Source organism: Trachinotus anak, unplaced genomic scaffold, assembly GCF_046630095.1.
Source record: "Trachinotus anak isolate AG129_WGS33_773 ecotype Australia unplaced genomic scaffold, CSIRO_AGI_Tana_v1 ptg000024l, whole genome shotgun sequence".
NCBI classification, from domain to species: Eukaryota; Metazoa; Chordata; class Actinopteri; order Carangiformes; family Carangidae; genus Trachinotus; species Trachinotus anak.
In genome coordinates this window covers 16,619,705-16,646,631 of record NW_027273875.1, presented here as the reverse complement: position 1 = coordinate 16,646,631, position 26,927 = coordinate 16,619,705, and the positions used below count along the sequence as shown (strand labels likewise).

General features: G+C 40.8%; 1 protein-coding gene across 8 annotated transcripts in view; it reads left to right on the top strand.

Moving 5' to 3' along the window:
- The window catches only part of dlg2 (discs, large homolog 2 (Drosophila)), a 165,340-nt gene that overhangs the window by 23,742 nt on the left and 114,671 nt on the right, over positions 1-26,927 (top strand). For all 8 annotated transcript variants that reach the window (XM_071461135.1, XM_071461138.1, XM_071461136.1 and 5 more), the window contains exons 3-4: positions 858-1,009; positions 7,985-8,053. In XM_071461135.1, coding sequence (XP_071317236.1) covers positions 858-1,009; positions 7,985-8,053 — 221 coding nt within the window. The remainder of the gene's footprint in view (positions 1-857; positions 1,010-7,984; positions 8,054-26,927) is intronic.

The following is a 26,927-nucleotide window of genomic DNA, read 5'->3' as shown; positions in this document are numbered from 1 at the left end:
TCGTAGAGAGCCTTTCTTTGGTAAAACATGGCCAGCCATTCCAAAAAATGTGTCTGCATTTTAAAAACGATCGCACTTGAATTGAATAGCAGACAAAGAGCTCACTAGAGTCAGACAATGAAGATGCACCAACAGATGTTGAGTCCGTCGCTCCAGAAGCTTCTGATGCAGTGAGGCTGATACAGCAGTGACTCATGCTGACATTCAATCAGAGCAGACCATGCAGAAATGTTTGCACCATTACGGTCACTAGTTGTGGTTGTTAACAGTCTGGAACAGATGCATGAATTTCAGTGCAGTTTTTTGCGCATACTGGTTTTGTTTTTATATATATATATATATCTGTCTGTTTTATTTATTTGTTCTTTTTTTTTTAAAAATTCAGTGTGTGTGCGTGTGTGTGTGGAGGGGGGGCATAACTCAGTGATTCTGTTATTCAACATATACATTGGCTGCAATTTCAGGGGCTGAAGCTTCAGATGTTTGACTGTAACCACTCTAACTTTGGACCCATGCACCCACCAACATTAACAGTTTGTTGGCAGACTTTGGATTCACTGCCTGTCAGTGTAATTATTTAGCTGGCTACCTTTCTTTGTTCAGTTCTGCTCATACAGTATGACAAGCGGAGCAGCAGAAGAACTTCTGTCGCTTTGTACACGTCTTGCTGTTTGTGTGCAGCTTTCAGTCAAGTCAAGAGGTCACAAAACCTTTGCTACTGGGTGGGGCACATGGGAGTCGAAGTCAGAGACTGATATTGTATATATGGAAACTTCCATCCACATCAAATGTGTTTCTTTCATTGAAGAGACAGAGTGAACTGTGTTGTCTGTAATGTAATATCCATTTTTCCACAGATATCCAGGAGTTCTATGAAGTGACGCTGCTAAACACACAGAAGAGCTGTGAGCAAAAGCTTGAGGAGGTCAACCACATGGCGGACAAGTGGGAGAAGAGTGTTTCTATACAAAACTCTGAGCTCGCACACGCTGCCTATCTAGTGGAGGAGGTGAGTGTCTGAAACTGTGTGTCAGCCCAGCTAAACCTCAGACATACCTGGACTCTGTATGACTCAGTTGTCTGATGGAGCTACTCAAAAAGGGCAGGAGTAAAGATGATGAAGACAGAAACTTCTTGCAGACAGAGAAAATGGTCTGGTAAGGCAATTGCTGCAAAAAACCAAACATCACAATAAAACATGATATGACATAAAGTGCAAACACTAGGTTATTTTAGAGATAAAATAACCAATCACCATTCACTCTTAAAAACTAAGAACACATCTCAAAGCATTCACTGAGTGCCTCCCTACCCATCTGTCTGTTCTCCAGGAATAAGTTTAACTGATATTGGGACAGAAAAAAAAGTTTAGAACAATTGTTGCGTCCCTGCACTCTTTCCAAAATTGTGTGTTGCTGCAGAGAAGACTGCTCTCGGGTCTTGGTGTTCACATAATCTTCTCTGCTGTTTTAATCAGACCAAAGATTTGAGCCTTGAAGGAAACTGAAGCACTGATGAGTCTCATACAGACAACATGATGAGTGTGTCAGCGAGGTTCACTGTCACTGTGGACATAAGATACCTGACCAGTCTGATTCTGCGCACATGACCGGCAGCAAAACTGATGCCTATTGATCTGGAATCCAACACCATTTCTTCAGCTTTATGTACATTGATCTGTCCGCGACCAAGACCACGACCCAGACCACGATCCAGTCCACTACAAAGACCATGACCCAGTCCACAACCCAGTCCACGACCCAGACCACGACCCAGACCACGACCCAGACCACAACCCAGTCCACTACAAAGACCATGACCCAGTCCACAACCCAGTCCACTACAAGGACCAAGACCCAGTCCACAACCCAGTCCACAACCCAGTCCACTACAAAGATCACGACCCAGTCCCCAACCCAGTCCCCAACCCAGTCCACGACCCAGTCCCCAACCCAGCCCACTACAAAGACCACGACCCAGTCCCCAACCCTGTCCCCAACCCAGTCCACGACCCAGTCCACTACAAAGACCACGACCCAGTCCACGAAAAAGACCATGACCCAGTTCACAACCGAGTCCGAAACCCAGTCCAAAACCCAGTCAACTACAAAGACCATGACCCAGTCTACAACCCAGTCCACGACCCAGTGCACGACCCAGTCCACTACAAAGACCACGTCCCAGTCCCCAACCCAGACCACAACCCAGTCCACGACCCAGTCCACTACAAAGACCACGACCCAGTCCACGAAAAAGACCATGACCCAGTTCACAACCCAGTCCAAAACCCAGTCCAAAACCCAGTCAACTACAAAGACCACGACCCAGTCTACAACCCAGACCACAACCCAGTCCACAACCCAGTCCAAGACCCTGGCCACAACCCAGTCCACGATTCAGTCCACAACCCAGTCCACAACCCAAGCCACAACCCAGTCCACGATTCAGTCCACAACCCAGTCCACTACAAAGACCATGACCCAGTTCATAACCCAGTCCAAGACCCAATCCACAACCGGGTCCAAGACCCAGATCACGAACCAGACCACAACCTAGTCCACTGCAAAGACCATGACCCAGTCCACAACCTAGACTACAACCTAGTCCAAGACCCAGTCCAAGTCCCAGTCCAAGACCCAGTCCACAACCCAGTCCATGACCCAGACCATGTCTCAGTCCACAACACTGTCCTCGACCCTGTCCACTACCCACACCATTACACAGTCCACTTCAGCTCTGTAGCTGCTAATGTTGGAGTTGCTTGTGAGTAAACTGATGCTAACGGTGTCATCTAAAAATGTCAGTACAAAGTGATGAGCTTGGGAGATGACACAATCTTTTGTATACAGAGCAAACAAGATGGTTGAACTGATGTGTCCTCAAGGAGCCCCCGTGTTGCTTCCTGCTCAATCAGAGACTGTTGAATTAATTTTCACTTGTTGTGGCCTGTTTGATAAGAAGAAAAGCACTTAATCACAAAAAAGTTTCCCCTTCAACTAAACCAGTTGTTTAAGTGAGGTGATTGGATGAATAAGTGTGGAGTTTAGGAGTATTTAGGAGCCAAGGAGGGTCTTCTGAAAGATGCTATTGAATTGCATCATGGGAATATGGCAAAAGCAATGTCTTTTGTTTTGGAGCTTCATCCATGCTAGAGAGGATATTTTGCCCTCTGCTTCTTTGATATTGACTAGGGATGCCTTGATTAAGTAGCCGCCAATCATGATTGGCTGATTTTAATTAAAAATATTTGATCGGTAGATCACCTGTGGTTAATACTCTGAACTCTAAACAACATGTTGGCCGTGTGGAACTTTTCCAAAAATTTTTTATGAGAACAGTTTATGATCTGTTCTCTATTACTCATTTGCACATCATGTCAATGAGGTCATGTCACCATGTGGGTTGAAGAGGGTGTGCTTTCTAGTCTGTGCAGGCTTCTGGGTAGTTTGACCACAGGTCTCCCCACTGGAGCAGCAATCTATCAAATAAGCAACACTATTGCAGTACAATGTCAGTTAAACATGTGATTGCTGGGCAGATTTCATATGATGATGTAATTGATGACTTTGCATGAAGGAAAGCAAGGAAGGGCAGACTTTAGATGGCAGTTGTGCCATTTAACATCTGTGTGTCTTGTTTGAAGTGTGCTGCTATAACAAAATAAAAAAAATGATTGGTATTGGCTGTGGATCAGCCAGTCTCACTCACAGATGATCGCTATCGGTATTGGTGGCAAAAGAACGTGATTGGGTCATCTCTAATATTGACCTTTCATATTGTTAGATTATTCTGTGTGCAGACATTTGAAATGCTCTTCAACTGCCTTTGGTTTGATGGTAGTTTTGATATTGCTTGTTTATAGTACATTATTAACATTATTAATAGCCACTGCTACAGTAACTTCACCATTTCATTAGGAAAATCTCAAACAACTCAGTTATTTACAACATTTAAATTCCAGTATGTTTACCTGCTCCCACTGTCAGACCTTGTAAACAAACTAGCCTCATCTGTTCTGGGCTGATGAGAGGCCTACTAAGAGTTCTAAGACAGCCACACTAAAGTCATGATCAAGGACATGACATGTTATTCACCCTCACCCAAACTGTTGCCTCTCTAAGGTGAAACATCCTAAAAAAGGGAAAAAAAATCTGGCTGTAATATTAAGCAAAATTCCAACATTTGTGGTTAATCATGTATGAGACCGATTCTATGAGACTTGACTAAAATGAGCTCTATTCCTGTTGCTTGCTGATGTATGCTGTCATTGTTACTCACTCACTTGCAATTCTGAATGTTAGGAAATGATTCTTTAAAGGGGTGTAATGAGGCATCTTTGAAATCTGGCACACACACAGAGAACAGTGGTTTATGTTCAGCAAACAACTGGAAATGTGTCAGGGTTGGACATACTGTATATACGGTGGAGTCTTTACAGGTCATGGTTTTGCTGCTGTTGTGCTACTGAAGCTGAAATACAAAAAAACTTAATTGATTCACACATTGCAAATGATTTGTGAAAGTTGGGTTTCACAAATCATGAGTTGGGTTGGGTTTCTAACACAGTCAGATTCCTGAAAATATATATTTTTTTCTTATAATAGTTTTCCAGATTGGTAGCAGCATAAATCATGAAGTCTTCATAGGGTCTTTGGAGAAGAAAAGCTCAGCATATGTTGCTTTGAAAAAATGAGCAAAAGTATAACCTGACTGTTTAGTTAATTTAGTTTGAACATTAACCCCACAAGCCTTCATCAACTTCATTCAATCCTGAATACACATGACCTTTATAGGTTTATAGCTCATGGCGCAGGTTAGAGCAGAAGACTGTGGCTCAGCACAGACTCATCAAGCACGATGGAGGACTGTGACTGACTGTACAGCCCTGTCATGTATGTCACTTGAATGTATTTACATTTTGAAAGAACAAAGGTGTTCTATGTTGAAGTGGCTTAATTAAGAGAGACAGTGTGTGGCTGTGTGTGTGTATGAGTATGTGAGAAAAAGTAAATGTATGCATAAACACTCACACTATGACATTTTAATTAAGGGGAATTAATAGAGGGTGTTGAGTGGCTGAAGACTGAAAAAAACATGAAAGCTCAATCAAAATGTAGCTTTGGCTCCAAAACTTACCGAGAGGAAAAACTGCGTCCTCTATAATATGGTTCTTTATCCCTCTTATATTTCCTTTTGAACTGAAAACTACCGCAAATTATTGCCCTGTGGTCATATGACGCCGCCAAAGAGTCAAGTAACAGGAAATGTGGTCATAATCTCTCCTTCTGTTCCTGAGATACAACATTCAGTAAGAATGTTTTACAGAATATTATGATGTCACAGTGAAGTTGACCTTGATCTTTTGGATATAACATTTCATTGCTTCCTCATTTTATTCTGGTTAGACCTTTCTGTATTAAATTGTGTCATAATAAGCATATGACTTCTTGAGTTATGAATAAAAAACATGTTCCTTGAGGTCACATTGACCTTGACCTTTGACCACCAATTCATCTCACCATTCAATTCCAATCCAAGAGTCCAAGTGAATATTTGTACCAAATCTGAAGAAATTCCCTCAAGGGAGATTTTGCCTTTACAAGAAGGTGACGAAGAACCTGAAAACATAATATAATAATGGAATGAGAGATCCGGTCGATGGGGTTGAATGGTCATCACACTTCTACTGTCTGTGTGATCTCCTCAGATAATTCAAACTCTCTATCAGTAAAAAGATGAATGTGTGGAAGGTAGAAGAGGCCGTCCACTAATCAGAGGGTCAGTTGTTCGATCCCCGGCTCCTCCAGTCAGCATGTTGAAGTGGCCTTGGGCAAGACACTGAACCCTAAATTACCCCTCATGGCTGTTCCATTAGTGTGTGAGTGTGTGTATGGGTGTGTGGTATGAATGTGTGAGTGAATGGGTATTGTAAAGCGCTTTGAGTCGTCTAAGCCTACAAAAGGGCTACAAAATGCAGTCCATTAATCCATCAGGGCTATGTATGATAATTCCAGGTATGATACAGTTCTTCATTTTTCTTGTTAGCTGAAGGGCCAGTGTGAATGTACAGCCTCGTGGCTGTGTGCATACCAGGCATGTTACTAATAGCATGTTTTACTTGGAAAGGGACCAACCTGTTTGGTAATCCACCAGTAATCCTATTTGTCTAAACAGTCAAACCTTGTGTGTCAGACCTGTCTGTTTTTCTGCAGTAACAGTAAAGAGGGAGGTTAAAAGGGAAGTGAATGTAAATGTACAAACAAATCATATGTACAAGGTCCTTAAGGCTTTTACAATAGCAGTGCAGTGCAGTGTAACAGCAGGAGCTGCTGAACCACTTTGCTGAGGTCATCCAGTAGTACTAGGATAGGGATAAGTGAAGGGGATTAGAAGAGTCCTCAGAGACTGATGACCCCACCATGAGGTCATCAGGACACTGCTGTTATATCCTATGTTCTGTTACCACAATGAGCCCTCTGAGGATTAGGCAAAATGTCCTGTCAAATAATAAGATGGCAGATGGCACCATCCAAATTAATTAACAGAATCCAAAGGGGTTATTCAAATCTATGAACAAGTAATAAATACATTTTGTTGGCAGTTTGTAGGAAATTAATATTTTGGGATTTTACAGGAATATCAAGCTGTTGTATAAAACAGAAGATGATCTAAACTAAAGTAATTAATGAGCTGTTTACTTAATTCATGTGTTTAACAGTATAATTAGGTGCTTTATGGACAAAGAAAATATTCTGGATAACTTTCTGTGTGGTAATGTCTGGTGCTACTTTAAATTTAAAACAATTAAAATATCCACATTAATAAGGCACTTAGTGAGTTGTTTAACATCTAAAATGTTGTTTTATAAAATGTTGATACACCTCAACAATTTTGGAATTGAATGATTTATCTTACCAGCAGCCATCTTGTTGGATTTATCAGTACTGTAATAGTGTTAGCCATGTATGAACACTCTCCCATTTTGCATCTATTATATAAGTAAAGACAATTACTTGTTGTATTTTAATTTTAAGAGAAGCTTGCTGCTATAAACAGAGGGAGGCATGAAGCAGGCCTGCGTGTTCTGAGGGTTTGTAGTATGTCTTAGTGCCAGGGATTTATTCTTGGTTGCCACAGGCACATATAGGCTTACACCATCCAAGACTTACCAAAGCAAGTGTCAGTGCCAAATCTTGCATAACCCCTACAACTGCTTCCTGTTATTGTTGTGCATTTACATATGTTTTTATTGGTTTGTTAACTGACAACATTTCAAAGTGAGATTAGATTTATTTAACATATGCACAGTCAGAAAATATCCCTGGATTATAGGGTACTTTTTTGCATTGTATATTTAATGTTGGCATTTGTAAGAGTTTTAAAGGTCCCATATTGCATAAAGTGAGAGTGTCCATGACTTTTTGGATTATAAAGCAGGTCTGGGTTCTATATTAATACTGTGAAACTATCAAAGTGCTCAGTCTGCAGAGAAATGTACACAGCCTGTATTCAGAAACTGAGCCTTAAAATGAGATGTCAGGACTTCTGCAACTTTGTGATGTCACAACTAAGCAGTCACTGTTGGTCCCACTGTCCAGCCTCGCATTTGGTTTCTCTGAGTATTTACCTGAAATCTGCTATATTTCCATTCAATCAAAAGAGAGAGGCTCAGAGCCTGATTGTCTGAATGGCTCACCTATCTGTTGTTACTAGAGCTCCAGACAGAAGCCTCAGAGAGTAGATGTAAAACTACACTGAGATGGTTTTGAGTTCTAAAACCACAAATATATCTTCTTATGGATATAAACATATCAAATAAAACATTGTAAAAGTGTAAAATATGGGACCTTTAATGTTTTATTATGATTCTCATTACCTTAAAAACAGAATCTGTTGCTTCTATTTCCAGGTTCCTTCAGGTTGGTGTATTACAGTTTGATTATGATTGTGTAGAATTTCTTATGGACATGTTTGTTGTCCCCAGCAGAGGGAGCAGAGCAGCTCAGATCCCAGCAGGACAGAGCAGGGAGAAAGCAGTGAAAAGACGTCTGAGGTGAGTTCTCTCTGCCATATAGTCTTCTGTGTATAGTGTGTGTGTGTGTGTGTGTGTGTGTTGCATGTGTTGCATTAGGTTTTTATTAATTTGCGACTGTACATCACACCAACTCACCCTTTGTGTTTCTGTAATCAGTATCCATTTCAGTCCATTTCATTTCAGTTATGATCTAATATTTTGATTTCACATCATCATTAATTAGCGATAATAAACCAGTGTACAACCTAGAAATTATGTTTATGTGCAACAGCAAACATGTTTTGTTTGAAATGTAATCACTGGCTGGATTATGTTCAGAAGCAATGTATCTTTTGACTGAATTAAGCGCTACATTTATTGGTCGGAGTGGACGGTGGTTGTACAAAGTGTACGACTGTCACACCGTGGACCGTGATACAGAGTCCTGTCTGCCAGTTTGGCAATAAAGGCCCTTTGGTTGAGTTTAGGTAAAGGTGGTGGTTTTGGTTAAATGTAAATATAAGCATGTTGTATCTGAAGTCACTGAACTTCTTCTGTAACAAACCAGACCAGGATCTGTCCCTAACCAAAACCAAGTCCTGTCCGAACAGAACCATGAAACAGTGTAATAATGCTGGAGTTACTACAGGTGGACATCGTACTGCAAGATCAGATATTTTGACATTAAAAAAATAATGTTACTAACATGTTCAGGAGTAATATATTCGCAACTTGCCAAATATGTAAATTAACAACATATCCTCATTCCGTTAAAAAAAAACTTAATCCAATCACCAGTGTATCATTATTTGTTGTTGCAGTTTAACGGTATAGAAGCGAGACAGGGTTGGAGTGTAGCACAGCCTAAAACATCGGCCCCCAACAATGTAACATTAGTTCCTCAGAAATCCATGTATGTTACCATGTTTTGACTTGTAGGTTGATTTGTTAAAGTACTTGCTGTTTCCTGTCACTGAGAGAAATATAACTGTAGGCGCCCTGCAGGCATGCAGCTCGCCACTGACATTGTCACATGTTGATATTTGGTTGAGTGTAACGTCTGCTAAACTTCACAATGAGAATTAGCCGATGTTGGGTTTTGATGTCAACCTTATTTTCATTTCCAGCCAAAATTTTACGTCAGTCCAATGTCTTCCTGACATTACATTGATGTACTAAATCAACAACATAGTATTTAAATAAAAAACAGGCCAGTGCAGACTTTTTAATTTCATTGCATGCTTCCTGAAATGAATAAATGAATGTCATCTGTGATTTTATACTAACTAGCTTATTTAATTATCTTATTTAATTTCATTTATTTTCACTGGAGTGAAATCTGAGAATAAATCTGATGATATTTAGTCACCATGTCCGAAAATGACTTAGGAGAATGTGTTAGGGTCAGCTAAAGGCCAGTTTCAAGGTCAAACAGTATAGCAGGCTTTAAAATAAATCCGTCTAGCAGGCTGTTAGCATACACAGACCAGTCCAAATATGTCACACCTAGTCTGTATATATGAGTGGCAGCCCCTAACAAATGAGGTTAAAACATTCCTTCTCTCTAATGCAATAAGTCGAGGCTGCCTGAGCCGCATCACCTGAAAAGATTAGTCCTGTTGCTCTGGCAGAGGAAGTCTGAGCTGGTGTTCAGTAAGAACAACGAGAGAGTGAGAGTCTAAGGGTACTGCTTCGTCCATAAATGAAAGCGGTGATCAAGGTCAAGCTCTGCAACACACCTCGTCACCAGGATGGCTCCAGCAGACAGGTACTAGCACATTTAGAGGGAAGCATGTTGTAGTTCAGGGGCTTATAGTCTCTAGAGGGCGAAGTTTGGACACTGGAGTGGGTAGGGTTACCTGGGAGTTCTTAGTGGCTGACCTGGTAGGTTATTGATTCTTAATATACAGCCTTAAGAGACTGAGCTAGAGCCTTTCAGAACATGTGTAGTGCTGTATCCACTTATACTTTATTTACTTATGTCGCTTTTTGTCTCGAATAAGAATTAAATAAAAACTGAGCCAGAGATAATTGGCAGATGAAAGGCCCTGCTCTTCCACACAGATGTTTCCAGTTGCTCTTCCAGTTGCTCTTGACTCAGGTTGATTTAATTGGAGCACTGATAAATAAACTCTGTGGACAAATATAAATGATGATGATGACGATGTAAGGTCTTGCTTTTTGATAGGTTTGACAGAACTGATCAAATAGTGTCAGTGTTCGAGTATAGCCAGTCCACTGATACTCAGCTGTATCTCATAGTTAAACCAAATCATACCATTGAGTTGGTTGTATGGCTGTCAATATTATTTTGTTCTCAGGCTAATTAATTTTTCTCGTCTTCAGTTAATAACATATTCCAGTGACAGTTGATATTTCAGTGTAACAGGTGGACAGTAGGTAAAAATGAGAAGCCTGTATAACATGTCAACTATCAAATGTATGTATAAGTGGATTGTTGTCATCTTTGATGTTTAGAGGGTTAGAGGTCTTGTTGACTCGGTGGCTGTTCTGTTGCTTTGTTAGGTTTCAGTGCAGTGTTGAGCTGAGTTGCACTTCTGGCCAAAAACGTATTGTTATTAAATGGTTTTCATCAGTTGGCAAATTGTAGCATAAAAAGATTCCACACATTTATTTTTCTGGAAGTTCTGAATTGAACCTAGCTTTGTTGTCAGTTCATTGATGCGCACACACACACACACACACACACACACACACCTACCTGGTTACATAAGAAGCTGTTAAATGGTTTTTGTCTCATTCTATCGTTACTACTATCATCAGCAGTGCTGTGCAGTCTTTGTGTATCTGTGAGTCATATTTGGTGCATCATCATAATGATAAGAGAGGTATGATGATGCAGCAGTGTTAAAAAGAGCCACCAGTAGAGTTAGAGTGCTCAGGAAATGCTGGTCTGTTATTGTAATCAAATGTCTGCTAAATGTTGTCCGGCTAGTTGAAATTGTTTGTCTTCAGTGTCACTAGTTTGGTACTGGTTTATTGGAAAACTAAAGCTAATTTGTTGTTCATAATTGTTATTTTGGGCAAAAAAATAGAAAAAATCTATTGCTGGCTTCCATCCCAATCCCACCAACCAACAACCTCACAAACACACAAACAGACTTGTTCCACACTTTTACACTGTTCCTTTGTTTTATTTGAAGTGTTGATCTCCATCGGATGATATATCAGCTCCGAGCCTCTCTTTTGACTGGTTGACTGTTTTTTGAGTGATCAAATAAAAACATAGCTAATTTCAGGTAAAGACTCAAAAAAAAAAAAAAACAAATCCTGGAAGGCTGGATGGTGGGTAGGACTTGAGTAATGGCTGAGAACTGTGACTGCATTGTTGTGACATCACAAAGTTACAGACGTCCAGACAGCTCAGTTTCTGAATACAGGCTGTGTGCATTTCTCTGTGGACTGAGTACTTTGATACTTTCGCAGTATTCATATAGAACCTAGACCCTCTTTATAATAAAAAATGACATGGACATCTCACTTTATACAAAATGGGACCTTTAACCATCTCAAATAAATACTACCCTAACCTTAACCTGACCCTGATCTTGTGCTAAACCTAATTCTAACCTTGACCATAAAACAAAGTCATAACCTGCAAAATGCAGCCTCTACCTGCTCCAGGAAAGTCCATACCAGGATATAACAACAAAAAAAACACACACACAAACAGTAAAAAGTGTGTCACAAAGTCAGAGGAGGGCAGCGCTGCCACTGCTCTGCAGATGAAATTAAAGCCAGTGTGTTATTATTAAGTTCCCTCGGTCTGCCACAGTAGCTAATAGCCAGTGAGACAGAGAGTATGAGAATGTAATTCATTCCACAGAGCTGACATGCATGTCCTTCACTATCTTCCCTTGCTCTCTCTCTCATCCCATAACGTTGCTGAGTCGCTCGGCCGAAAGACAGGAGAGAGAGAAAGGAGGAGAGGAGGAGACGATGAACTGAAAACAAGAGACAGGATGAATGAGAGGGAGAGAAGCTAAGGAATGAGGATGCTAGGCCAGCTGCTAAGCATTTTTAGTGTGTGTATTTGTGTGTGTGCGTTAGCCGATGATGCGTGCTTCGCTCTGAGATGGCGTTAGGAATCCTGATTGCCTTCAGCTCTGTGGAGGAGGCATCCCAGTCCTCACAAGGGGCCCACATGCTGTAACGTCGGTCCGCCGTGGCTTCTCTCCCTCCAGAGCGTGTGTGAGTGTGTGGATGCGCACGCGCGCACACATGTGTGTGTGTGTGTGTGTGTGTGTGTGTGTGTGTGTGTGTGTGTGTGTGTGTGTGTGTGTTCTTTTCCTCTTCTCCTCCCCCTCGTCTTCATCTTCTTCTTCTGGAACTCCTACCTTTTTTTATGTTTCCACATAGCTTTTTCACACTGGCGTCTTTTTCTCCATCTTCTTGCTTTTTCTCCTCCAGTGGTGATATTAAAGGTGATGAAATTGAGCATAGGTTGAGAGCTTCTTTTTTTGCGTGGCCAGCATGGATTGTCTTTGCATTGTCACCACTAAGGTAAGAAACATAGAACAAATGAATGATTCACTAGACAAGTGAGGGGATGAGAGGGAGACCTGGGATGAGATAGAGAATGAGCACTGTGGGAGAATGAGGTGTGCAGTGAAACAGGAGGAATGAGGCTCTGTCTGTGTGTTGCTTATTTCTGAATGTGTGCATGTTCACGCGCGTTTTTGTCTTCCATCACGGTCGTGATTGTCTTAATCAAATCATCACTTTGATCTTCGAAGTAAAGAGTTGAATTAATGATTTTTCACTGTTGTTAGGATTCTTTCAGAGTATATGTACTGTAGGTTATTATCTCCTGCTAGGGTGAATTATGTCTGGAAGGAGTGTGTGTGTGTATGTGACTGTGTGACTGTGTGACTGTGTGTGTGTGTGTGAGTGAGAGTGAGAGAATGATTCACTTCTTCCCTCTAACTACAGTCAGTCAGCAATACTGGAGAGAGATCGGGTGCCTTTCTGTTGAGATATGGCAGCAGAAGTTGGGTTAAACTTCTGTTGGCTGGCCCGTGGCTCTGCTGCAGCCCTCTTCTCAATCAGAACATCAGCACTTGGAGGCAACAAATTATTGCTTTATTATTTACAAATTTACAAATCCTCATGCAAGCTGCAGAACTGTAGTATTTTATTTGAGAAAATGTCAGAAAGATTTGTACTTTTATCATGTGAATTCTCACCCCTTGGCCTATACTGTGTGCTCTTCACAGTCTGAATGACCATTGCATCATTGGAGAGGGGGAATCCTCCTCTCACAGCAATGCTTTACTCAAGGCACGTCTGTTCTTGTGTTAGGGCGCTATATCTTTAATTTTTGTTTATGAGAGTATGTTTTTTATACAGGTAATACTGACTTTGTGTTGTTGTACAGTACCTCATGTAGTTTTTGTGACACAGATGTCATGCAGATTATTTGGGCTAGTACAATGACAGTGAGTACAGGGGTGCCAGTAGCAACTTTTGAATATTTTTTTCATCTTTCTAGTTGCTTGTCACTATATGATGTGCTGTATACTGTGTGGCACGGTCTGAATCTCCTAATTGCCACGTGCGCTGAACTAGTTATATTTTTGGAGCCATTTCTTACATTTCAGTTGGCTGTGGGATCATTTGTAGCCATACAAGTGGGCATGCAATCTCTGGGGATGGGGGTGTTGGTTGGATGGCCCACTGCTTTGGTTCATATCTCAATCTTTCCATGGTGTCCAGGTGATGAATTTTTATATAATATTTCCATAAAGCGCAAGTGTACTTTGTGTTTAGTGCTGAGCAGCATATATTAGCATAATGAACATGGTAAATGTTGCACCTGCAGTCTTGTTGAAGAATATAGAAACAATGATCCTATGAAGAAGTGAATCAAATATTTTTATGATATAACCTACCAGTGATGTCAGCATGCAAGAAGCAACAGTGAAAGCAACAGCAAACAGGTTACTCCTGTAGAAGCAACTCGCCTACTATTTACATCAGACTAAGGTCACACTGATGTTTGCACGGACTGTCCTTAGTGAAAGTGACAGAGCTCTCCTCATCATTTATGCGGAAAATCTCCGCTGAGTGGTTTGCAGCCTAAGTATAGGCATAGTCTCCATCCAATCAGACAGCTAGCCTACCATCCAGGCTGGAAATGCTAAAGATGAACACATACAGCTCTCTCCTTCTCGTATGTTGTAGAACACACATGTGGCAGGAGCAGAGACCCCTTTGGTCAGTTAGGCTGTTGAATCCTTGTAAACCATGGTGAAATATTCACGCTGGCTTTGCTGTGAAAGTCATTATGAAGTCAGCCTTAGTGTGCTGCCCTTCACTCAGAGTGCCTCGTGCTGAGTGGTTGCTTTCTCCGAGAAGAAAGTGTTGTAACATTAATGCAGTTTGTTGATGGGGGTCGTGATTTCTTTTACACAGGCGGTGCGGTGGCGCAGTGGTTACTACAGTTGCCTCACAGGAAGGAGGTTATAGATTTGAACCTGCCAGATGGCTGAGGTCTCTTTGTGTGGAGTTTGAGTGTTTTCCCCAGGCCTGTGTGGGTTTCCTTTGGGTGCTCTAGTTTCCCCTCACAGTCCAGAGACATGCAGGTTAGATTAATTGGTGACACTAAATTGCCCGTAGGTGTGAATGTGAGTGTAAATGGTTGTCTGTCTCTGTGCGTCAGCACCGTGATTGACTGGCTATTCTATCCATTGTGTACCCGCCTCTCACCCAATAGATTTCTTTTACACTCTGTTTGCGTAATGCAGCCACAGTAGTTGTAATAGAATCCACTACTTCAGCCATAGCTATTTTAGCTAGTGCGGTAACAATTAATAAGTGAAACAAAGAGACATTTTTTTGATAAAGTCACTTATCATGTTGTAAAACTAATAGTTTAAGCTTTTAAAATCTGAGATTTGAAATGATGTAATGTAAATAAATATGAGAGATGGAGGTAACTCAACAGGACCTGGACTTTTTTTCAAAAAGTCAGTGTCCTCCTCCTGTAATGAAACATTGCCTACTCAGATAGACAGCACTGGGCCTGTTTTGCTCTTCAGTGCTGTAAAGAAAAAAAAAAAACAGCATCAACACGTCACTTATATGTCAGCATGGTGGAACCAGTGTCCTTGTAAAATTCAAAGGAAGAAAAAAAAAAAACGTGATTTTGTGTCGACATACTCCCTAAAAATAATCCACTGTGATTGGCAGCAAATTTTCAGTCAATGTCAGTCACACATGTATGTCTGTCTTTATTGTCCTATGAATTTGTAGTTTTTCAATTCCTGGCTTGAGTTGAAATGCTGTGTTTTTGAAAAAAGTACGTTTGCAAAAATGTCTGGAAAGAAAGTGGAGCTCAAAGACACAAAAATCAAAGACAGAAAGTGCAACAGGTTGAGCTATTAAGAAAAATCCCTAAGCTGAGACGATATTTCACATCTGCAAGCCCGACCGAAAACCAGGGGTAGAAGTAAAGAGTTACATTTACTCTCCTTACAGTAACAAAGTTGTTTTCTGTGAACTTGAACATTATGGAGTATTATAAATCAGTCATTTTGCGCTTGCTTAAGTGTTTTTTACTCAAGTAATTTACTTTGCTACATTTATAGTTTAAATCATTGCAGAGTGAAAACAAAACTCACATGATGAAGTTATGATTAACTGTGTAATAATGCAACAAATGAAAAGAGTCAAATCAGCAGCTGCAGCAGAGAAGAAGCGGCTGATTTGACTCACCACAGAGAGACCACGGCAAGTATCCCAGACACACCTGCTACAGTGAGACAGGCAATTGACTGACTGTTATAACTCATTGTACAACATCAACAATTTTATTGTTTATACAACTCTGTCTTCTCTGCTGCTTGAAATGAAATAAATGTTGTCAGTGTGGCCTTGATCCCACTATTCAGCGTGGCAGTTACGGTTATGTATTTAAAGTTAAACTGTTGAAACACTTGTATCTGTATAATTTTGTGCAGTGCAAAGCTGCCACATGATTGGCTGACTGGATAATAGCATTAATAAGCAGGTGCCTGGTGCCAACTTCTGAAGTGACTCTAAGTGCTGTAAAAGATGTGGGTTGAAGTGATGAGGCCATAAACAATCATGGTATCACTTCACTCTGTGGTTACCCTTCTTTCAGCTTATTGTTTGATGACCAACAACTTTACTGTTCTGGTTAATATAGTACATGTGACTGATGAACCAAATTCATAATCAATATTGAGATCTGGTTAAACGACAACACTCCTGACTGTTGTTGATGTACCTGGCTTCACTGCAGTAAGTTTTGACAGAGATGCCAGAGATGCTAGAATAACAGTGGAGGACTGGTTCTGCTTGTGAAAAATAAATGGTGCTACCCCGGTCACATCACAGTGAAGGAGAAGATCTGCTGTCGGGATATTGAACTGTTGGCAGTTGGTCTTAGACTTGACTGTTTACCGAGGGAGTTCTCTCACATCGTTGCCATTGTTGTTTACATTCAACCAAGGGCGGAGCTTGCAGTCATGTGTGATGTCATTCATGAGACTGTCGCAAGAGTACAGACCCAGCACCCTGATGCATTCACTGCAATATTGGGTTATTTTAATCATGTCACCCACATCAGCCACTCTCACCTGGCTGGCTTTGCTCAGTATATAGACTGACCCACAAAGGAAAACTAGACACTTCTAGACAGATCTGTTGTATACAAACATTAAGGAGGTTTACACTGCTTCAGCTCTACCACCACTTGGCAGATCAGATCATAATCAGATTTTTCGTAAACCTTCCTAAAAACCCTGTACACTGAGGTGGGCTGCAACCACCCACTCATTAAGGAACTGGACCCTGGCGGCCAGCGAGTCTCTAAGGGACTGCTTTGAATGCACAGATTGGAATGTCACAGGAAAATGATAACAGCAAGGACAATGGTCTTGATAGAATTGTTGACTGCACCACAGACCACATTAACTTCTGTATGGACACTGTAATACCAGTAAGGACTGTACGCTGCTTTCCAAACAACAAACCCTGGATCACCAGTAACATCAAGACCCTCCTTTATCAGCAAAAGGAGGCCTTCAGGGTTGGAGACCACTGGCAATAAAGAGAAGAACAACCAGACAACATCAGGTGATGTGGACATGGCCAATGAGTTCAATCGGTTCTACAACAGCTTTGACACAGCCTCACCTGTTCTTTCTCCCACAGCTTCAGCTGCAACTAACCCTGTCACTGCAGCTGCAACTTCCTCCACACAGGGATCAAGTCTACTATCCTGTATAGTGGATGAGGTGAGGGCAGAACTTAAGAGGCTATGTCCTGGAAAGGCTGCCAGCCCGGATCGTGTGTGCCCGAGTCTGCTTCAGACTGTGCAACTCAACAGGCTGAGCCTCTCCAGAAGATCTTAAACTAAAGTCTGCAAACAGGGAGGGCCCTGCTCCTGTGGAAAACATGATGTCTTGTTTTGGGACCTAAAGTAGGGCACCTGGCCGAGATAAATGACTATAGATTGGTGGCCCTTACATCGCACATCATGAAGACCCTGGAGCAGCTGCTTCTCCATCCAAGCCACCTTTCTCAAAAACAAGCTAGAAGAGATGGGGTAGATCCCTCCTTCACGTCCTGGATTGTGGATTACCTCACAAGACGACCACAGTACATCGGGCTGGGTTACTGTGTCTCAGGAGATGGTCATTGACTTTCGCAGGTCTAAGCCCACCCTTTATACCTAGGTGTGCACCTGGACAGTAAACAGTACTGGTACCTGAACACAGATGATATTATACAACACCAACCACCTTCTCCACAACATTCTGGCAGCTACAGCAGCAGCCAAGGTCTCATCTCACTGCGATGCAGGACTGAAATCCTTTGTTTCAGCTGCCATCAGACTGTTCAGCACCTCGGCCAAAGCCAATGGCTCATGTCATGGACTAAAATCTAAACTCAATAATCTATCTATCTATCTATCTATCTATATGATGTGTCCATGTGTTATTTTGAGACCTTTTGTGTTAACAATCACCTGCTTCATGAACAATAGAATGCTGCATTTGTTTGCCGCAACTGCAGCTATAATGGAAATGCACCCTGTGCTTTGTAGTAGCAGTCATTAATTTTGGTAATGATGTGTTATCTTTAATTAGCTCATTGTCTCTGATTCATGATTTTAAGTGACAGCCTGATGTTAGGTGAACGCGGCAACCTACAAAATCAAAAGAAAATCATCCATTTTGCTCTGATTTAAGTCTACAGTGACAGGCCATCACATTTTTATTAAACAGCATCTCACAACTCTGAATGCAGAATATTACCTTTAGCCTTTGGAATGGACCTGGAGGAGTACATGACAGCATTGCTAACATGCTTTACATAAGGTTTAACTTCAGCCCATACAATGCTGAACCTAATATCAGATGTCTGCCTATCTTTGAAACATATCCACTCCCTTTCAGTGATACAGAAGTCACAGGATAGGACTGCTGGAGAAAATGAGATCTGTGTAGCACTGTAGTGAGAACTGGCCATTTCGAGTCCTTCTAGTAACCAAAACAATCACCTCTGGTGTCTGTAAATACCTTAATTCATAAGGAATACATTATACAACTGTCCTACCGAGTTCTTAAAAAGCACCCCCTCTTAGTTTCATGTCATGCCTTATGACACTGTTATATTCTACTCTTCTACCGTCAGTAGCAAGCTCTATATAATTGATGTGCAAAGCATAATAATATGCAGTTTTCATTCCATGGCCACGTTATGTAAAGCTTCGGGGGCATGATGAGTACTGTGCTGTAGTTCAACATGAGATGAAAATAGAAGGGAGACAAAAACAGGAAGAAACTACTCCTACATGGGTGTGTTGCTACTCTGCCATTGTTGTTGCCTGTTTTTAGATTATCTCTCGTCTGACACCCCTTTGGTGAGGTAATGCAGCAGAGGCTTCTGTCATACTGTTGAAAACAAGCATACTGTAAAAAAACTGAACAATTATATTATTATATTTGTTATTTGTTATTATATTATACTGAGATGGTGTAATTTTCAAACTGCAAGAGATGTAATTTTAAATAAGATGGTGTCTTAAAAAAACGCAGCAACTGGAAGTTTAAGCCAGCAGACAATAATGACAACTGTTACTGGTAAACTTATTCAGCAGTAAATAACCACATTATAAAGTTCTCTGAGCTGGCCGGACAACATAAAAGAAATCTCAGCTGTTAATCTGCAATTAATGCTCACCAAAGATTGGATTGTGGAACAGGAAACTTCACTAAAAGAGTGGATTGTGTCTGATCAGTTTCAGAGAGAGCGCTGTGGAGTAAATGACGCACAGGTTAATGAAAAGCAGACAGAATGACAGACGAGTGAACAGAAGCACAGCAAAGCCAAGCAAACTTGATCCATATAGTGTGTTACTCTCTGTTACTCTGTGTGTATCTCCAGGTGAGATTCAATGTGCTTCACATACAAACACAGACATGTAGTATTTATATGTGTATATGTATATTCAGTATATACTGTATACATATATACCTATACCTGTATACATATAAACAGAATCTGTAGTTAAATGTTTATGTTATGTCATCAAGCTTATCACCTAAAAGCTCTGCTGTCACTGGGGCTGTGAAGTAGCTCATCCTGTCTGTGAAACTAAAAGTTAGGATTCATCGGTCAGATATTAATATGTATTTAATCATATCATTGACATGATTAGATTTCTTTTTCAAAAGAGGTGCAAGAGTAAATCAAATATGAACAGATAATATTGTACATGTAGGATAACAGAGGGGTAAGAAAAAAAAAGAGAAGACTACCTGAATTCTATCAGAGTCATAAAACCATTTAATGGCCTTTTCATGGAGACCTACGTACATTCGGGATAATTCTTGGTAAAAGAATATCTTGTTTTAAATCTGTGTATGGCCTGTGATTATTTTTAATTCAATTCAATTCAATTTTATCTGTGTAGCGCCAAATCATAATATACATTATCTCGAGGCACTTTACAGGGTAAGGTCAAGACCTTACTTTGTTATAGAGAAAAACCCAACAGTTCCCACAAAGAACAGGAAGAAACCTCCAACAGAACCGGGCTCAGGGTGGGCGGCCGTCTGCTTCGACCGGTTGGGTTTAGGAGGAGAAAAAAAGGGGGGGTGGGGGGAGGAGAGAGGAGAGAAGAGAGAAATGGAGTTATCAATAATAATGACAGATAACAGTGGTTAATAGTAATGATGAGTAGTGGTGGATCTGAATCCTGCTGCTCCAGAGGCAGAGATGCCTGCAGAATGAAGACAGAGAGAGGGAGAGAGAGGAGAAGCACAAACTACGGGGGAGAGAAAAAAAATACAAAGTTAATGGCATGAAGTAGTCGAGAGAGAGAGAGAGAGAGAGAGAGAGAGAGAAAGAGAGAGACCAGTGCATCATGGGAATCCACCAGCAGTCTAGCTCTATAGCAGCATAACTAAGGGATGGTTCAGGACATACCCCAGCCCGCCCTAACTATAAGCTTTACTAAACAGGACAGTTTTAAGCCTGATCTTAAAGGTACAGAGGGTGTCTGCCTCCCGAACCCACACTGGGAGCTGGTTCCACAGGAGAGGAGCCTGATAGCTGAAGGCTCTGCCCCCCATTCTGCTCTTACAAACTCTGGGAACCACAAGTAGACCTGCATTTAGAGAGCAAAGTGTCCTATTGGGAAAATAGGGAACTATAAGCTCTTTAAAGTGGATGGTGCCTGACCATTAATGGCTTTGTAGGTGAGGAGGAGGATTTTAAATTCTATCCTGGATTTTACAGGGAGCCAATGCAGAGAAGCAACACAGGAGAGATGTGATCTCATTTCCTAGTTCCTGTCAGTACTTGTGCTGCCGCATTTTGGATCAATTTGAGGCTTTTTACTGCATTTTTGGGACATCCTGACAATAAAGAGTTACAGTAGTCCAGTCTTGAGGTAACAAATGCATGAACTAGTTTTTCAGCATCCTTTGCAAGTTTTGCAATATTGTGCAGGTGGAAGAAGGCTGTCCTAGAGACTTGCTTTATATGTGAAGTAAAGGACAAGTCCTGGTCAAAAATGACACCAAGGTTTCTGACTGTAGCACTGGAGGCCAAGGTGATGTCATCCAGAGTCAGTATATTATCACATAGCGTATCTCTGAGGTGTTTTGGGCCAATTACAATAACTTCAGTTTTGTCTGAATTTAAGAGTAAGAGATTACTGGTCATCCAGGTTTTTATGTCCTTAAGACACACCTGAAGCTTGGCTACCTGGTTAGTCTCACCTGGCTTCATGGATAAGTACAGCTGGGTGTCATCTGCGTAACAATGGAAATTTATCTGGTGCCTCCTAATAATGTTTCCTAGAGGAAGCATATATAGAGTGAAAAGTATTGGTCCTAGCACAGAACCTTGTGGAACTCCATGACTTTTAATGTAAATTTCTAAACACTAGATTCAGTGTATGTGACAGGCAGAAATTTGAGTCATATTACCAGTACTCCCAGTCCTGCTGCCCAGTACAGACTATTAAGGTTATGTTTCACTGCCTTGACCTCACTTCCACATCCTTCTTCTTTTGGTGAATTATTTGGCTGATTTATAATTGAACACATCCCAGCTCACTAGCTCTGCAAACAGCAAATACTTCAGTTGGTATAAATACCATGCGTTGTACATGACTGTACATTCCTTGTGATTCTATAAGACCAGCACAAAAGTGCTGTTTAGTTTCACCTATGTAGAATGACCTTGGTCTTACTAGAGTTCTTATAAACACTTATAAACTACTGTAGGCACTCCCATTTTTAATCAGTGAGTAGCTTCCAGTCTTTAGAAACTTGATGAGTGGACTTTGCGTCCAGTCAGTGACATTGACTCACCAATAAGAACTGAAACTCAGGGTAGAGCAAGATAGGGTTGGGCCAATAGATGATAATCACACACACACACATACACACACACACACGCACACACACACACACACACACACACACACACTTATATATTTTTTTTTACACTCTTAAGAATTGTTAGTACGGTCAGTGAGCCACTGTAGGTGTGAAAACACATTATATTTTCCCCCAACAAGCTTCAAACACTTTCCCTGCTGTTTGTCAATTACCTGTTTTAAAAATATCCCAGTTTGGGTTCAAACCAAAAGACTTCACATTGGTTTGAAGCCTCATGCTGATCTAAACCTATTCACACAGCTCTGCGGTTAGCAGTGTGACCTCTGTCGAAGACACTGACCTCGAGCACCCTATAGGGACTGACGCATCCTTCTTTTTGCTTGCCTCAAAATAGATATTTCCCTCAAGGCAAATGGCTTAAAGAGTGATCTTATTTTTAATGCAGATATTTAGTCATTTAATAATTTCATTGACATGGTTATAATTATTTGTCTATTTTTTTTTAAATATACTAAAAAATGTAGACATTTATTATAGGTTAAGGCTGACATGTAATATTATTATTATTATTGTTATTGTTATTATCATCATCATTTGTAGTATGATTTGTAATCATTTGTATAATGTATTCCATTATATTTAATGATATTAATTATTATTATCATTATTATTATACAGTAAATGATACAGTAAATTCAAAAACCAGACTTTAGCCTATACTAAGTCTGTATATTCTACTATATGTTTGTAGAACAGAACAGTGTACTAATACTAATACTAATAATACTAATAGCAATACTAATACTAATACTAATTACAGGCTATAAGATGTAAGAATACTATGCAGTGGTAGAATGATATGAGAAATTTAAATTAGTTATACATTAAAAATGTTTACATTTCATTCAAGTCAATGGCTTTTCTAGTGTCAGCAAACAGACAGACAGACACAAACACGAGCCATGCAAAAGGGGATTTACCCTGCACTCTCACCCATAACCCTGATAACTGCCTCCTGATGGATCTTGAGATCGTACTTCTCTTTTTTTTAACCTACAAATAACCTTTTACAACCTCTATAATCAGGAGCACACACAGAAAAGTGAAGCCCTCATTGCTTGACTAAATGCTTCTTTTCACCAGCAGAGGAACATGTCCTCCCACAAAATGTCAAAACACCACTGATCTGCGGCACCTTGTATGTCTATTTTTGCCCCACTTGATGGTCTGTGTGTTGTATTGCTGTATTGTGTTGTCAGTGTATTTACAATCTCCAGGACTTATTGAAGGCCGCAAGCCCTGATTCAAAGTAATCATAAATCTAATTTGGGCAGAAATTATTAGCAAGTTAAATATTTTTCTTATAAGAAGACATGTCTGTCTGTCTGTCTGTCTGTCTGTCTGTCTGCTGAAGCTATTTTTTGTTTGAGCCTGGCTAAGGTCCTTCCTGCACCAACAACAAAACTTTATACTCAATACAGCATGCTGGGTAGACTTGTGATCAGCTGTGTTGCCTAGAAACAGCACTGCTTCTCTATAGGGGTGAGGAGGACAGACTTTCTGCAAAGGGCAAATAGATTCTGTTTAGACCCCCTTCATTGTGTTTTGTGAGTTCACTGAAGTGGTTAAGTTGTCAGATGGTTAATTGTTCAGATTTAATAGTGCCTGTTGGCCTCCCTAACTTTTGTTAACTAGCTCACCCTCTCTCATCACTAGATCATAAGCTGAGTTGACCACTTACACTGAGATGACTGTAGAGTTGAGCGTGAGGACATGTTGGGGTATTAGGCAGGTGAATATATATATATATATATATATATATATATATATATATATATATATATATATATGTATATTTCCTATATATTTTCTCTGAATATGATTCAGAGAGTAAATGTCAATATAGAGTCTTACTGAGTTTACAGTGTCTTGTCTGGTGTAGCAGTTGAGTTTATTTTGTGGTGAGTTACCAGAATTGTTCAGTCACTTTATAGAATCAGAATCAGAATCAGAATCAGAATCAGAATCAGAATCAGTTTTATTGCCAAGTATGTTTTCACATACAAGGAATTTTTTCTGGTGATTGGTGCAATTGATCAGCAACAGTGGGGCTCTCTAGCCTTGTTGATAAGGCTAATAGCAGATGGGAAGAAGCTATTTTTGTGGCGAGAGGTTTTGGTCCTGAAGGACCGCAGCCTCCTGCCAGAGGGGAGTGTCTCAAAGAGTTTGTGTCCAGGGTGGGAGGAGTCGGCTACAATCTTCCCAATAGCAATGTGATTGAAAGATGAAAAGTGAAACCCACATCTTGAAACACAGTACAAGGACTGTCTAATAAACTGTTCAATAAATCAACTCAAACCACCACCAAACCACCTCCGATGTCCTACAAAATACCCTCAGAGGGCAGAAACAACACAACAGTACCTCTAATCATTAACAAGATGAACTGGTCAGTTCTTATCCAGTGGAGACTGGAGGAACAGAACCAGACTTCTTCTTTTGAAAGGTCTCTGGAGGACTTCACTCGCATGCTTGTTTCCATGATGTCTCCGAACATCTGGTCCAGAGCCTTCATCTTTTTGGAGGAAGCAACTTCATCTGTAATGAAAAGAGGGAAACTGAGGACTGAGGAAAACCGACTGAAAAAATCCAGAAACAGGCCATAAATAAATAACTAAACAAACATTTAGCGTATTCTGTGTCAGTTCATATAAATAACAAAATAAAAAAACAAAAAACTAAATAATCTTAAACTTAACTACTGTATGTATATTTCACTAGTGAGTAATGATGCCATTAAGTGTATTTATTGAGTGTATTATTGAGTGTATTTTATATAGCCCAGGTAATTACTATATCTGAACAGTGGGCTGGATGAATCAGTCTCTTTTCCAAGTTCTGTCACCACATGACTGCAGATTTGTGGGAACACACCTGCAGTCGGCTCATCCCAGTTTTTCACCTGGCCTTACTCACTTTGTGCAGGCCCGTCATCAGCCTCACTGTCTCTAACCAATTATTAACATTATTAACATTATTGACTGCAGTTTCCCTAAAGGCTTGTCATTGTAACACTGTAATACACCTGCAGGTAGGAATTCTGTTAGGGCATGAGTGTGTGATAGAGAGAAGTGAATGAAAGAAGAGTGAAAGTAAAAGAAATGTGTGAAAATAAAAACAGCATATTGCTGGGGTGTGGCCTCGGCCTATACTTCAAGGTACGACCTGTCTCTGATCTCCTCGTCTTTGATGAAGGACGGGGCTTTGAGGCTTCGAGGTGAGGGGCAGTAGCAATGTGCAGTGTGTCCTGAAGGCTTTGGTACCTGGAAATAGCTTGAAACCCCAGATGATTTAAAATGGTCTCTTCTTTAACCTTTTCGCCTTGTTCCACTTAGCTTTTTTGCCAAAGTTATTTTCACCAGCATATTATCGTATGGCTACAAGACCAGCAGATACTTAGAGACTGTTTTTCTTGCCAGACGGCAGCAGGGTGAGCATGCTGTACCTGGGGTGGGCGTTGTCTTTTAGTACCCTGCATCACTGATGCTCAGTAGATGGCGATAGTGGGTTTATTCGCCCCCTCTGGACCTTTCCTGTCCTGGGATGTGGACAACCCATCCAATTAAAATGCTCCTTTGTTGAAGTGACTTGTGTCTTCATCTCTGAGATGTTGCACAGGTCACCCCCAGCAGGGTGAAAGTGCTTTTCCAGGTTTGTCAGGACAGGGACAGCCATTGATAGGATGGGGTTCTCCTCCTGACTGGTGCAGCTGTATCTCTGACACTTCGATCTGTTGAATTTCCAGTATGCATCAATTAATCTTCCTACCTCCAAGCGCTGGGTCTAACCTGCGTTATGTTGTGTTGTGGAGAAAGATCTCACAGACTGGGATCATTCAGCAATTTATTGCAAGGTTCGAGAAACAAAAGAAACAACGTAGTCACAGGATCTCTCTTGGGTAGACGTTGAGCCATGAGCAACAATGTCAAAAAAATGCTTCACCTCCACCAATGTTTTCTCAACACCACACTCAAGTGTTTCAAGCTAAATGTAGTCCTCCTACACCATGTTTCAACAAACCTCTCTTTTAATCAGCTGACTTGGGCATGAAACAGATGACAGTAACATGCATGCTGAAAAGTTTCTAATGATTTAACAGTCTGATAGTGGGTGCAGACAGCAGGATAAATAACGGAAAAAAGCAGAGAAAAATGTTAAATATACAGACTCTTCGTTTTATTGCTAATGTTTTAATTTCCGAATACGTGTAATTGGAGACTGACTGATTCGAAATGTTGACAGGATAATGAGCCCTTTCATAGGATATAAATACACACAGCCCCAGCAGTAGCTTTAACCCTGATCAGCTGACCACCATGGAGCTGAGGGGCTCGGACAGTGTTTGCCCTCTGAATCGTCCCTCCATACAGGGGGAGGTCCCTCAGACACACCATGTTGCTTGGTATCATGTTGATTCAGCAGTACCAAGTCAGTGGCTTTGTTCAGAATGCCAACTTCATTTCTGAACAGTCTCATCTTCATTCCAACTCATCCACCCCAGATTCCTCCCCCACCTTTCTTCTTCACTCCTCATCTTTATCCCCACTTTCTTTCTCTTCCTCCCCCAGCTCAACTTCACACTCTGCGGAGGAAATAAATAAATAAGCAATGTGGGGGGCGGGGGATCGGTTCGGTTCTCTGTTCACTAATGCTGCTGAATCGATGGACAGTTACCACGGTAACAGGAAGGCTGGCACCAAAAATATATTCTATACAACATCTTTAATACCTCCCCCTACATTCAGTTTGCCGACTGGTGCATTTTCCCACATACACAACTGTGAAGTCAGTTCCCAGAGCAGGATGTATGTGTGGTGTAAACCATGTGTCTCCAAATGAGAAATTAAGGTAATAAGATGAAGCGTTTTTCAAACACTACAGTAAAAAACATATACAAGTATAAAAACACCTGCAACTTGCTCATAATATAAGTGTACATATAAGTA